This window comes from Mustela lutreola, chromosome 7 (genome assembly GCF_030435805.1).
Source record: "Mustela lutreola isolate mMusLut2 chromosome 7, mMusLut2.pri, whole genome shotgun sequence".
Lineage (NCBI taxonomy): Eukaryota > Metazoa > Chordata > Mammalia > Carnivora > Mustelidae > Mustela > Mustela lutreola.
The window spans coordinates 107,317,903-107,333,182 of NC_081296.1; the positions used below are offsets into that span (position 1 = coordinate 107,317,903).

At 35.9% G+C, this 15,280-nt stretch overlaps 1 protein-coding gene across 6 annotated transcripts in view; it reads right to left on the bottom strand.

The window, feature by feature from the left end:
- The window catches only part of FERMT2 (FERM domain containing kindlin 2), a 90,550-nt gene that overhangs the window by 14,480 nt on the left and 60,790 nt on the right, over positions 1-15,280 (bottom strand). For 3 of the 6 annotated variants that reach the window (XM_059182118.1, XM_059182117.1, XM_059182120.1), the window contains exons 4-10: positions 13,442-13,576; positions 7,257-7,289; positions 6,700-6,925; positions 6,259-6,361; positions 4,708-4,815; positions 1,377-1,511; positions 613-662 (exon numbers count right to left, since the gene is read on the bottom strand). In XM_059182118.1, coding sequence (XP_059038101.1) covers positions 613-662; positions 1,377-1,511; positions 4,708-4,815; positions 6,259-6,361; positions 6,700-6,925; positions 7,257-7,289; positions 13,442-13,576 — 790 coding nt within the window. The remainder of the gene's footprint in view (positions 1-612; positions 663-1,376; positions 1,512-4,707; positions 4,816-6,258; positions 6,362-6,699; positions 6,926-7,256; positions 7,290-13,441; positions 13,577-15,280) is intronic. The other 3 variants (XM_059182121.1, XM_059182119.1, XM_059182122.1) reach the window with 1 other exon arrangement.

The window sequence follows — 15,280 nt, forward strand, 5'->3', positions numbered from 1 at the left end:
TATCTCAGAAATGGTCTGTATGGGGAGCTGTTCTAGGTTTAGCTACCGTGTATGGTTTATTCCATAATGGCTTTTCATCTTATACTCCAAGTCACCTCCTCTCCTTTTTGCCCTCTCTGCTTTAATGCCTAGTTCTCGACTGGATTATGCCTAGATTGATAAAAGTCAAGATAAGATACACTGGAACCTTATTATAATATGTCCCATGAACAAATGAATAAAATGCAACAGAATCTGGGGCTCTGAACAAGGAAATAACCAATGGCAATAACAGTTCATTATGTCCTGCTTTCATTCACCCAGAGGGGATGAAAGCCCCTGAAATGCCACTGTACAACTCAATGTACACAATGCAATCTAGGCTACACAGTCTTTGTTTTACCCTTTAAGAAAACTGTTTATCAGATAAAAATAAGTTCGTGAATACTGCAGTTTTAATTTGGTAAAGATCGTTGTTTTCTCTTACAATTTAGTGTTTCTCTAACTGGTAAATGCTTTTACAGATGCATTTCCTAAATTTACAATAAATTTCAATAATGTGAATAAGATTATAAAATTGATATTTATCATTCATTAATATTTGGAATCCCTCCCTCCGCATTTTGTACTTACTTAAAAACTTTAATATAGTCAGCAAGTTCAGGAATAGAAGTGATGTCACCCTAGGGAAAGAATTAAATCAGTTTTTCCTGATTTTTCTTGAAATTCGAAACTCTAATGTTTAATATCTAATACCAAGTATCAGCTTATTCAATAAGCAAAATTATATAAAACAGATTATGAAGGTTTTAAAGTTATAATCATATGGTCATAAATTGCAAAGCATTTTCAAATGGCTAAAAAAACTAATAAAAGATGTGATCAAAATGGCAGTTCATATAACCTTTAAGAACATATTGATTCTAATTCAGCTAAAACTGTTTATATCTGCTTATGGAAACTCTGCAAAATCCTAACAGCCCTGAGGTGTTTCCTCTGTAATAACTAATTCCTAAGCTTTAAAACCAAACTTAGTAATCAAAATTTTTCCTGAGATCTATTTTTCTTTTCTTTCTATAATATTTCAAATATGCAGCTCACTAAATCAATTTTACTATGACTTGAAACTACCTTTCCCTCTGCAGAAATGTTTTCCCACTGCACACTGAGAGAATGGGTACATATCACAAGCTCTAACTTTACTATATTGGAAGCACTGGAGACTAGAACAGTACTAATTTTACAATTCTCCCTGAAAAGTTTCTGAAAAGTCAATACCTGTATTCCCTAAAGCATGAAATATTTCTCCATATCCACACAAAATTTATGAGAACCTAAATCCACAAAAAGATAAGCATCAATTCCAACTAAATTAGTAGGAATTAGATTTACCCTACCAAAATTGTTGATGTTTTCCCCCCTTCCAAAGTGATCTCCAGGTCTGAAAGGGCAGCATCAACTTCGTCCACTTCTTTGTCACTGTTGTTCAAATGATTCTCTGATGTCATGATTGACAGCTTATTGATGTGATACTGAAAACAGAAATGGTATTTTATTTAAATGACTGTTCTAACTTTAGTAAACCTATAAAATGAGATTACTACCTACATCTATACTGAATGCTTTCCATCACCTAACTTGAGAAGATGAAAGAACTAGAAATGATAGGAAAGAACTAAAATGATAGGAAAATAAATGGCATCTGAAATCAGTGTCCTAAATATCCTAATAAATATTTCTACAAAGAAGTAGGTCTTTGGACGTATAAAACTGAATTTAGTTTGGGAAGCCCTAGAACTTAAGAGTTAACATGTCCTCCACCAAGCTCCACACAAGCAGAGACTCTTTTTATTGGTCCCTTCCTGGCCCCATACAGCATTCCCTGTGTCTAAAGCAAGTCCTAAAAGCAATGAATACTGACTGAATTAACAGAATATGCATAAGGTCTTTTGTAAAAATGGATTAACACTGATTACCTTATATTAATTACTACTACTACCCAGGAGAGGAAAATTAGTTTTTAGTGTTAGGCTAAAGCTCCCCTCTCCACCACCCCCCGTCCCCACCTCAATTCAATGCTGAAAACATAACCAGAGGAAGATATTTATATTCTCAGTTACATAAGAATAAAACTGATTACATTTATATGTGAATATATACACTTATATATTTACATGTCTATGTATACATGATGAGTAATGATAAACACTCCTACATGCAGATAGAAAAAATCTTTGCATATAGAATAATGATTTTAAATATACTTAGTTTAAAGTCACTTAGAACAAATACTAATAATTAGAGTTTGATGCTAAACCTTACAGAGGTTTCATACAAAGGTAAGCAGAACTTTTAAAATCACTTAATCAGTTACCTTTCAAAGCATTAAACAGCATTCCAAGTTTCTGAAGTATTCATTCACTGAATACAGTCTATTCATGGGGAACACTGAATCAACTAATCTGGGGCCAACTGTCAGCGTTCCTCTGTACTTTAAGACTTAGTGAACTGGTAATGAATAGTCTCTAGCTAAACCTTCAGTTGTGTTAAAGTAAGTGACAGAAACTTCCATGTTCACAAATCATGGAGAATGAGGTAGGCTGAGACCCTTAGTGGCCTCACATGTCAGAGTAATAACATTAAGAATCATGAAGAGAGGGACGCCTCAGTGGCTCAGTGGGTTAAAGTCTCTGCTTTTGGCTTGGGTCATGATCTCAGGGTCCCAGAGAGCCTGCCTCTCTGCCTGCTTGTGATCTTTGTCAAGTAAATAAATAAAATCTTTAAAAAAAGAAAAGAAAAGAATCATGAAGAGAGTTGTTTAAAATACAGATTCTTGGGACGCCTGGGTGGCTCAGTTGGTTGGACAACTGCCTTTGGCTCAGGTCATGATCCCGGAGTCCTGGGATCGAGTCCCGCATAGGGCTCCCAGCTCCACAGGGAGTCTGCTTCTCTCTCTGACCTTCTCCTCACTCATGTTCTCTCCCACTATCTCTCTCTCAAATAAATAAATAAAATCTTTAAAAATAAACTAAAATAAAATACAGGTTCTTAGGTTCATCTCCCGAGATTTTGATTCAGTACATCTGAGGTCTAGCCCACAGTCTGCATTTTTATTAAGTGACTCAGGTGATTGTGATGCAAAGTCCTTAGAAGTTATCCAGGAAAAACCTGTCTATGAATGGGACTGGTCTTAAAATCCAGCTCTGCTTTCAGAGGTGCATGGGACATCTATGAAATGTTACAATACAGACTTAGACGTAACTGCTTTAAAAAGTGTTCTTAACCTATTTTTTTATCCATACCTTCTTACTTTTAATTATTTGTTTCTTTTTACTATTGTAGATTTATGTCACACAAGGAAACAGAAGCCCCAAGGAGAAAATAATTCAGTGTAGGTTATGCCAGAGATAAAAATACCAGGCTTTTCCATGCCATCTTTTCAAACTCCCCCACCCCCCACCCCTTATGGTACTAGATGGATTTCTAGAGCCTTCAGGTCAGTCTCTCGGAAGGCTTCTAAGAACTCAGGGGATTAGTTCAGAATTCTCTCACTAAATCTAGATTCTAAAATGGTTCGGTAAAAAGTTATGTTTTGGGACATTCAGTTTCCACAGATTAAAATACATGGTTTCTGAGGCATTTTCTACTGTCCTAAAATGGAATACCTACAATACACTGGGTGGGGGAAAGCTACAAAATAATCCATTTCTGTAAAAATACAATGATGTGTATATTTGACCCTTGGACAAGATGGGGGTTAGGGGCGCTGACTCTCCTAAAACTTTACTAATTGCCTGCTCTTGACTAGAAACCTATGTTATTTTACTAGAGGGGACAGCAGTAATGAAGTGGACAATTTTTTTTTAAGATTTTATTTATTCATTTGAGCCAAAGGCAGCCCCTTAACCGGCTGGGCCACCCAGGATCCCCAACAGTAAAAGCCTTTCATAACTGGCAACTCTGCTTTCTGTACTTAACACCAATTTTGTTAGGACTTTAGGCAAAACTAGAATTCTACCATAATCTGAGAACATTCACTAAAGTCTCACTAAACAAGAATGACTGTTGTAGTGGTCAGCTGCATGCATCACAGTGTCTCTAAAAATGCAGACTTGTGGGCGCCACCCTATGTTATTTTACTAAAGGGGACAGCAATAATGAAATGACAGTCTTTTAATAACCACTACTGTTATTCTGGAAAAGCTGATATGCAAGAATCACTTCTGGGATAACACTGGTTTACTGTAAGGAAAACATTAGCTACCAACTTCTTAAGGATTATTCTAAAAATCTGTTTAGTTTCAGTAAACTTAAAATTTTATCACCTTTAAAATGTATTATTTTTGTTATAGCCATTTAAAAAATATTATCATCCACAGCTACTTAGGAAATTATGCAATTAAAAGCTTCATTTTAGAAATCTGACTTGCAATAAAGATCTTTATTTCAAAGGGAAAACTGGGTAGTTTTAAGCTAATACATATCTGGGGATGGGAGGATTTTTTCTGCTATAGGATACAGAAAAATAACTATCAAGTATACCACTAAACTCTTAGATTAAAAAAAAAATTCATGTACTTATTTTGTCTTCTAAATGTATTCAATTTCTACAAAGCAAAAAAGTAAACACTATCAAAATGCTCCTGAAATTACAGTGCTACTTTACTATTTAGAAATAATCCCCTACCCTTTCCCTTGAAAAGTCCCATTTACCAATACTCTTACTACCTGCAAGGCTGCAAACATCATCATTTCTTCTTCTGTGCACTCAATTTCTTCTAGGAGAATAGCCCATTTGGCCTGTTCATAAAGCTGATTGATTCTGATTGCATCATACTGCAGCAAAAGAGACACAATCCTTTTGTAATACATAACCTTTAACATAAGGTTTGAAAACTGAATACTCACTTTCAAAGCCTGACAAAGTTCTAATATACATTTTTTCTGGGATTTTTATTCAGTATCAAATACTCAATAATAAAGATACCTACAGGGTTAGGTATATGTATATATACCCACATCTAATTTTCCATTAATAATGACAGTTAAAACTGAATTATTATTATTCAGTATTAGAAAGAAGATTCTGTATGTTATTTTACAGGAAAATAATCATTAGATATTACAGAGCTTGTAACAAAATGAAACATGAAAGACATTTAAAATAAGGAAAGAGTGACTGCTTTTCAGTTTCTTATTGCAACCTGTCACACTAAAATGTTATGATCAGAGAGTTAATTATTTCAGGGAACATCTTGCCCCCCCATGGAAAAACATACTACCAAGAGTTAGATCCCTGGAAACAGTAATTATTTTAAGAATCTGAAATACGAAGTACATATATATGTACTTGTGGTAAAGATTTATTTATATGTTACTGAATTATCCATTTAGTTATTAATAAAAATTAATAGTAATGTCTTAACAATACTATTTTAGACTGTTAACAAAACATACAGCATCTCCCTTCCCCAGCAAATGTAACTATGTTCCCAAACCAGCACTGGTTTTACTAAAATGAGACATGATATGGCCTGAAAGGTATTAAGATTATTTTCTGTAGTTCTAAATTACACATTTTACTGTTACAAAAAGAATAACCTAAGTACGTAATAAAAATGTTAAGTATATACATCAAAATCTAGACTATAATCTAGACATGAAAAGGGTAAGAATCAGTTGAGAGGTTTACCCCCCAAGGATGATAAATATGGAAGCAAAAGATCGAAATCTCTGTGCCATGTGTTTTCTAGGGAATATACTCTATTTCATAGCAAATTTAATTCTTCTCAGAAAAGCACAGATGATGCAGTCATTTGATAAAAACATAATGTTTGCCTATTAAATATGAAGAAACGTAGACTTAGAAGAATTTTTCTTTGAAGCCACATCTGATTTATAATTAGAAATGTGAAAGTCATCGAAAAGGTACTATTTCATAGAACTCTTCTTTTACCAAAAACACAGCTAAAGAGAGGTTTTAAGAAATTGCTAAAACTAACTTTACCAATTCTATAGTACCAAGCTAGTGCATTTAAAATACAAATCAACCAAAAATTCAATTATTTTAACACAAAAGAAGATGGTTTAATTATGCTTTCAACCTATTAACACAATAGACTTATTTCAAATACAGATGCCTTTGTCTAAAGCTTGGGGTTTTAATATTATTCAGACTTGCTATGTACAAATGATTCCTTATCCCAACTCCAGATAACAACATCCAAATGAACAAAACAAAAAGGAAAAAAAGAAGAGATCCCTCTAAACCCTCGGTACCTTTGGATTCAAATCAAAAAAGCTGTAATACTTGAATCGGAGAAGGAGGGCCTCATTTTCCTTCACATCTTGTTCCATAAGAGATCTTGAGGAATCAAGCCACCTAGACAAATTAACAAGAGCAGTGGAACAACGCAAGAAAAAAATTAATAAAATATTTCGACCTCTAGTTGGGGAAAGAAATTCTTCAATGCATCTGTATTTTATCTTTTTAAGATTTATTTATTTATTGAGAGACAGAGCACATACACAAGCAGGGGGAGGGGCAGAGGACCAGGGGGAGAGCATCTCAAGCAGACTCGGCACTGAGCACAGTGTCCAACCAGGGGCTTGATCCCACAACTGAAGAGATCCTGACCCAAGCCAAACTCAAAACTCAGACACTTAACCAACTGAACCACACCCAGGTACCCCTCAATGTATCTCTATTTTAAAACTTACCCCTGGTTGATTTTCGCTTTGTCAAGAAGTGCCTGAGGCTTGAACATTTTCGCCAAAATTTCCGGTGATGTGATTGGCTGACTGACAGCAAGTATACCAGGGTTGCCTTCTGACAAAGCACTGTCACCGAACCAAGCAGAAGTTGGTGACAAGGGGCTTCCATCATGAGCATCGTAAGTGGGGGTCATTGTTTTACTATAAAGTCCTGGGCTTGAATATATACTTCCTAATAAATAATATAAAAAATGGGTAGTAAGTATGAATAAAGTACAGAATCTTGGTTTTCAAAAATACATGCTATATAAAGCAAATTGTGAAACAAAAGCTTCATTCTGGAAGGAAAGCTTTAGTACATTATTTTACCTCTCTTGAAAACATGTAAAATTAACTTTAACTCTATTTGTATAACATTAGAACATATAATAACAAGGTCAAAAGAATATAAGTTGGCAGAAATTCTGGGGGGGGAAATCAGTTCAAGGGAATTAGAAGATAAGTTAAGGATATAGCTGAAGCAGACAGACCAAGTTTTTGGTTTTAATTGTGGCAAGGCTCACCTTTCAGAGGGCCAATGTAAAGAACATCAGTGCCTATAGGAAAGGAGAGAAAGGAATTCAGAAGGTAAAGGAAAGGTAACAATAGAAGATAGAAACAAAAGAATGAAAAGGAAAAGGAAATGGAAAAAGAAAAAAAAAAGGACTTTTCCTAATGTGCATCATAAACTTAAGTAAATATTTCAAGTGAACTTGAGTAAAGAATCTTAGAAACCGTAAACTAAACTTTTTTTGTTCAATTCAAAAGAAAAAAGTTGTGCTCTAGTCAAATGTCCAGTGAAAGATACATCCACATTTATCACCCTTTGAAATCCATACCGTTTTAAGACAGCTCAATGTAACTGAATAAATGCACATAAGTTGAGAACAATTTTACATTGTTTTCTCAGTGAATAGCTAAACTGGTTCCAACAGATTTACAAATAAAGTATTAAAGCAAATGGGTAGATAAAATTTTGCTAACAAAGATATATCTTATAATTAAGCCCCTGAAGGGAGGGATATCTTCTCTTCCAATTCCCCAGTGTTCAACAGAGCTAGACATATAATAGAGGCACATAAATAAACACTTGTTGACTTAGTCAACTGAAAATACATCCCCCATCATTTAAACTACAAAAAATTGGTTTAAATTAAGACTTAGAAGTTCAGAATAATGTTAAGTAAAAGCACCTCCCCTAGAAGTCCTAACTCTGTTAATTGTATTTTGTCTTCAGTCATAATTTTTTTCTTTTCTTTTTTTTTTTTTAAAGATTTTATTTATTTATTTGACAGAGAGAGATCACAAGTAGGCAGAGAGGCAGGCAGAGAGAGAGGAAGGGAAGCAGGCTCCCTGCTGAGCAAAGAGCCCGATGTGGGACTTGATCCCAGGACCCTGAGATCATGACCCGAGCCAAAGGCAGCGGCTTAACCCACTGAGCCACCCAGGCACCCCTTCAGTCACAATTTTTAAAAAGAAAATGAGTAAATGGGCATCACACTGTTAACGGATGATGGGAAAAGAATGGCTGTTTCCCTTACCTAATTAAGGAATATGCTTAGGAATTTCCTTTTCACTCTAACAACCCCTTCCCCACCACCTCACTCAATGCAATGACAGAATATTAACCTATGAGAAAGTGGTGATAGTACTAGAGATTTTTGTAGTTGTCATGATCTAGTCTAGGAAGAAAACACAAAGTAAAAAACAACAAAACTTGCTAGCCACAGGGTATCTGATTTGATGTTCTTAGTATGTATCTTCCAGTGTTAGTAACTAAAGCAATACGCAGTATCTAACGTTGTTAAATAAGCAACAAAGAAAGCTGTTAGTTCAAAGAAAGGAAAATTAAGGAGTTGATCCCATTTATAATTGCACCCCAAACCACAAGATACCTAGGAATAAATCTAACCAAAGATGCAAAGAATCTATACTCAGAGAATACTCATGAAAGAAATCGAGGAAGACACAAAGAAATGGGAAAATGTTCCATGCTCATGGACTGGAAGAACAAATACTGTGGAAAATCTCTATGCTATTTAGAGCAATCCCTATCAAAATAATGCAATCCCTATCAAAATACCATCAACTTTTTTCACAGAAATGGAACAAATAATCCTAAATTTATATAGAACCAGGAAAGACTCCGAATAACCAGAAGAATGTTGAAAAAGAACAACAAAGCTGGTGGCATCACAATTGCGGACTGCAAGCTCTATTACAAAGCTGTAATCATCAAGACATTATGGTACTGGTACAAAAACAGACACCTAGATCAAATGGAACAGAATAGAGAGCCCAGAAATGGACCATCAAAACTCTGTGGTCAACTAATCTTTGACAAAGCAGGAAAGAATGTCCAATGGAAAAAAGTCTTTTCAACAAATGGTGTTGGAAAACTGGACAGCCAACATGCAGAAGAATGAAACTGGATCATTTCTTTACACTATGCACAAAAATAGACTCAAAATGGATGAAAGACCTCAATGTGAGACAGAAATCCATCAAAATCCTTGAGAAGAAAACAGGCAGCAATCTCTTCCTCGCAACAATGCCAAATCAAGAGAAGCAAGGGCAAAAATAAACTATAGGGACTTCATCAAAAAAGCTTTTGCGTAGCAAAGGGAACAGTAAACAAAACTACAAGACAGAATGGGAGAAGGTATTAGCAAATGATTTATCAGATAAAGGGCTACTATCCAAAATCTATAGAGAACTTACCAAATTCAATACCCAAAGAACAAACAGTCCAATCAAGAAATGGGCAGAAGACATGAACAGACCTTTCTGCAAAGATGACATCCACATAGTCAAAGACACAGTGCTCGCTATCACTCAGCATCAGGGAAATATATATCAAAGCCTCAATGAGATACCACCTCACATCAGTCAGAATGGCTGAAATTAACAAGTCAGAAATGACATATGTTGACAAGGAAACAGAGAAAGAGGAATCCTCCTGCATTGTTTGTGGAAATGCAAGCTGGTGTAGCCACTCTGGAAAACAGTATGGAGGTTCCTCAAAAAGTTGAAAAGAGAGCTACCCTACAACAATCCAGCAACTGCACTACTGGGTATTTACCCTAAAGATACAAAGGTAGTGATCTGAAGGGATACCTGCACCCCAATGTTTATAGCAGCAGTGTCCACAATAGCCAAACTATGGAAAGAGTCTAGATGTCCATCAACAGATGAATGGATAAAGAAGATATGGTATACATATACAATGGAATATTATGCAGCCATCAAAAAATTGAAATTTTGCTATTTGCAAGGACGTGGATGGAACTAGAGGGTATTCTGCTAAGTGAAATAAGTCAATTAGAGAAAGACAACTATCATACGATCTCACTAATATGAGGGATTTGAGAAACAAGATCATAGGGAAGCGAAGGGAAAAATGAAACGGGGCGAAACCAGAGAGGGAGACAAACTGTAAGAGACTCTTGATCTCAGAAGACAAACTGAGGGTTGCTGGAGTGGAGAGTGGGTGAGAGAGATGGGGTGGCTGGGGGGTGGACACTGGGGAGGGTATGCGCTATGGTGAGCACTGTGGAGTGTGTTAAGATTGATGAATCACAGACCTGTACCCCTGAAACTATAATACATTATACGTTAAATAAATAAATAAATAGCTGTCAGTTCTCCTTTTTTAGCTTTAAAGGGTATTGTGATAGTCAGTGATATCCTTAAAAGCTAGAACTTTAAAATTACAAAGGCATTTTTGTGAAAGGGTTACTTGGGCACCCTGTAGTAATTAAAAGGGCTGAAAACATTACTCCAGCTCAGGTGGGCAAAGAAGAATCCTGCTATAGAGAATACATATGTAAATGAGGGACAGAAAAACATTATCTTCTGGGCAAAATCTTCTCATTGTGTATTTCAAAGATCTAGCAAACAAGTCTTTTACTAGGAACGTCAGAATATTGAAATTTTGTTCCTAGTATGATGGACTATAATTACTACTCAGAATTAAATGCAGTTAGAACTGACAATTTTCTTTATGAAGTTTCTAAAACATATTCCCCTAAATTACACAACATTTAATAGAATCAGCTACCCGATCACTTCTCTGCCCTCTCAATTTCCTCTAATCTGTATATTCTACACTTCATTGTTTCTATTCTTATTTTGTTAGGTGCTCCACAGTAGTAACTTAGTGTTTCCAACAATCCTATTATTCTCATTTTAGAGAAGAAAACCAAGGGGTCTAAGTAAGTTGTCCAGTGCCAAAAGCTATTACATTTCAGAGCCAAGCTATAGATCAGCCATTCTGACTGAAGCTACTACACACACCACCTTCTGGGTACCATAACTTATTTAAGCCATTCCCGATTCGTGTGCATTCATTTGTTTAGAATTTTGTGGACTTCACTGCTGCTGCAAATACGCCTTCCACCAGGTATGTTTGTATGTATTTCCTAACGTACGTACTTCCACCGTATGCTGCAGCAAATGCCTTCCACCAGGTATGTTTGTATGTATTTCCTAATTCCAGCAGCACTGCCGGAACGGAGGGTGTGTACATTTTACATTCCTTCCAAGTCTCAGTTCAGTGACAATCCCAACTACCTTGTATTCCTGGTTGCCAAATTTACAACATATTTAAAGTAGAAAGTAGGTACGATGAAGTAACATACAGGAGCTCGCTCAACTATACAGAACAATAACAAAAACTGTTAAGGAGGAGAAAGAGAATTCAACAAGTACTACAGTCTTGAACCACCTACTACAAATATTAAAAACCTCATGTAACTTTACAATCTGCCTGATAACCTGGATACTATAGTCTCATACATTCTTTTTTTAAAAGAGCGCTCAAGGGGCGCCTGGGTGGCTCAGAGGGCTAAAGCCTCTACCTTCGGCTCAGGTCATGATCCCAGGGTCCTGGGATCGAGCCCCGCATCAGGCTCTCTGCTCAGCAGGGAGCCTGCTTCCCTTCCTCTCTCTCTGCCTGCCTCTCGGCCTACTTGTGATCTCTGTCTGTAAAATAAATAAATAAACTCTTTTAAAAAATAAATAAATAAAAAATAAAAGAGTGCTCAAGTATTTAATACATTTCAGAAAATTTCCCACCAAAATATCACCTCATACCATACTTAATAAACAAATTTCAGGTGAATTAAAAATAATAAATGTTAATATTACAGATGAGTTAAAGTATGTAAATATGAAATAATTATAGAAAAGTGTAAAAAGGAAATATAGAATAATTTTACTAATATTTGTGAAGATTTTCTTAACCAAGGATGAAGGCCCAAAACTATAAATAATGGATTTGACTACATAAAAACATAAAATTTTCATACAGTAAAAAAGACCACAAAATTAAAAACAAAATGCCAGTACAGGGAAAGTATCCAACTTATCAGAAGAGGAGTTTATTGCTAAAACATTGGAACTTTTTGAATGCTTAATTCACAAACTCAACTCCCCAAACTATAAAATAAATATACCCTGTTTGGAATTGTTTTGTCTTCCGAATTCCTGGAACATTACTTTCTATAATTTTCATTTAGCATTTATATAGTATAAACATACTTTATAAATAAAGTAACTGTTTTTCAATTAGCCTAAAAACTTCTTATGAGCTAGGATTGTCTTATTTTTTGGTATTTCCCAAGTCCAATCAGTACATGAGTAAGGGTATAAAAGTTACAAGGTATGAGCCGTTAGATGTTCCTAACCTTACTGTGCCATTTCAAACTTAAAAGGAGTATAATAACATAATCTGCAATGGGCTGTAGTGAGAATTAAGTGATTTCCACAAGTAAAATATGCTAAAGTGAATTTCCATGAGTATAATGTGTAAAATGGGTATACAGTAAGCACTAAACTGTTTCCATTATCATCATTACCCCAGAATGTAAAAAACCAAGAACAAACTGAATTAGTTAAATTAGTTTACTTACTGACTGAGGAACCTATTTCCTAAGAAATGGATTTATAAATGTGTGGCTGAGACACATGGAAACTGTAACGTCCAGTCCCTGTGTATGCCCAGGACAAAATAACCATGTCATCTAATTAATCATCTAGCTACCCAAAAGACACTGCCTATGCTCCTGCTGGATGCCACATGCTAAGTCAGGTTCTGGTTAACAAAAATGTAAGAGACAGTTTCATCACTCCAGGACCTCACAATTTATTAGGTAAGAACATGCAATATAATGTAACACAGAGAAGTCTGGTGACTTAAGATAGAAGGATACCCAATTCAGGTTGGGGAGGTATTGGAAGGAAATGTGAGGAAGCTTCTTTAAGGGGCAAAACCTTGAAGGAAAAAGGTGAAAAGGGACCAGTATACACAAAGCAGAGATTTTAAGTAACCCACAGAAGTAATCATGTCTTAACTAAGTAATTGTGGTTTTCACAGAATACAGAAAAAAGGAACTAAATACTAAGAAAACTGCCCAATTTTTGCAATGCAAAAAACGGAGCCCAGTTAAAGTATTGATTGCCCCTTTCTGACTCTTCCTGAGCAGAGAACCAGCCTTCCTTTTTTACTGATGCAGCTATTAACACCTGACACAATGCTTTGTACATGACAGACCATAGTGGTGATTTCATGATGACTGAGGGGAAAAAGTGCTGAAAGAGAGTTTTTTAAAGTTGATCACTCTCTGGACCTATGTATACCATTTGTCAAAAAAACACAAACACAGAGACACATCCACGGTTAGGACACTATGCCTCTGCAAAGTCTTACCTGATCCAGGAGTGATAAGAGGCCCCTCTAATTCAAGGGCCTCATCTTCAGACTGGTCATCTAGCTTTTTCTTTTTTTTCTTAGTTGGATCTCTGGGTTTTTTCAAGAGAGAAAGTTCTTCAGGGTGTCTGATATCTGTTAAAATAAGAAGAAAGATTATTTTAGTAGCATAATGGAAAATTTAAGCACTTAACATCTGGAAAATTCATCTATTAATCCATTCCAATGCAAGAATTCATAGTTTTCTTCTATATATGTATGTGTATGTGTTTGTTTTGCCAGACGTTAATGCCATGCAAAAGAATGAAGTATGGCACTTCTACAAATAATCTCCTGAAGTATTCAATACCATCTAATGAATGTAGTAGCCTTGAAGTAGAGAGAGAACAATCTGCTAGGGTACAGAGAGAAAATATTAGAACTCATTTATATATTTGTTTAACTAAAACCATAAAAAAGTTAAGATTTATATCTTAGCCACAGCAACTAAGCAAGAAAAAGAAATAAAAACATACCAATTAGAAAGGAAGAAGTAAAACCGTCACTATTTGCAGATGACATGATACGATATATAGAAACTTAACTACTCCCTTCAAATACCACTGGAACTAATAAACCAGTAAAACTCAGTGAAGTTGGAAGGTAAAAACAAATCACTATACAAAACCTGTTGTGTTCTTTTTGGGGCATGTGGGTGGCTCAGTCAGTTAAGCATCTGCCTTCGGCTCAGGTCATGATATCCCTATCCCCCACTCATGTTCTCTCTCGCTCTCTCTCAAAAAAATAAAATCTTAAAAAAAAAACCCACCTGTTATGTTTTTATACATAATAAACTATGCAAAACAGAAGTTGAGAAAACCAACCCCATTTACAGCTACATCAAAAAAGTAAAATACCCAGGAATACATTTTTTTTAAACTTTTTTATTTAAGATTTTTCAAATTTATTTGACAGGGAGAGACGGCCAAAGAGGGAACACAAGCAGGGGGAGTGGGAAAGGGAGAAGCAGACTCTCCACCAAGCAGGGAGCCTGATGCAGGGCTCGATCCCAGGACCCCAGAATCATGACCTGAGCCAAAGGTAGATGCTTAACGACTGAGCCACCCAAGGGCCCCTGTTTTTTTTTAAACTGTTTTAAAAAGACTTATTTATTTATAAGAGAGAGAGAGCGAGAGAGAGCGCGCGTGTATGCATGTGTGGGAGCATGAGCATGGGGAAGGGCAGAGGGAGGAGGAAGAAGGACAAGCAGACTCTGCGATGAGCACAGAGCCCATTGTGGGGCTGGATCTCAAGACCCTGAGATCATGACCTAAGCCAAAACCAAGAGTCAGATGTTCTACTGAGCTACCAAGGAACCCTTCTAAGAATAAATTTAACCGAGGAAGTAAAAGACCTGTACTGTACACTGAACACTATATGGAGTTGATGGAAAAAAAAAAGACAGAAATAAATGAAAGATATTCTGTGTTTCCGGTTTGAAAGAACAAATATTAATAAAATGACCATATTACCCAAAGCAATCTACAAATTTAATGCAATCCCTATTGAAATTCTAATAATTCGGGCACCTGGGTGGCTCAGTGGGTTAAGCCGCTGCCTTCGGCTCAGGTCATGATCTCAGGGTCCTGGGATTGAGTCCCGCATCGGGCTCTCTGCTCAGCAGGGAGCCTGTTTCCTCCTCTCTCTGCCTGCCTCTCTGCCTACTTGTGATCTCTCTCTCTGTCAAATAAATAAATAAATAAACTTTTTAAAAAAAAGAAGAAATTCTAATAATTCTAATGATATTTTTCACAGAACTAGAACAAATAATTCTAAAATTTGTATGGAACCAAAGAAGAC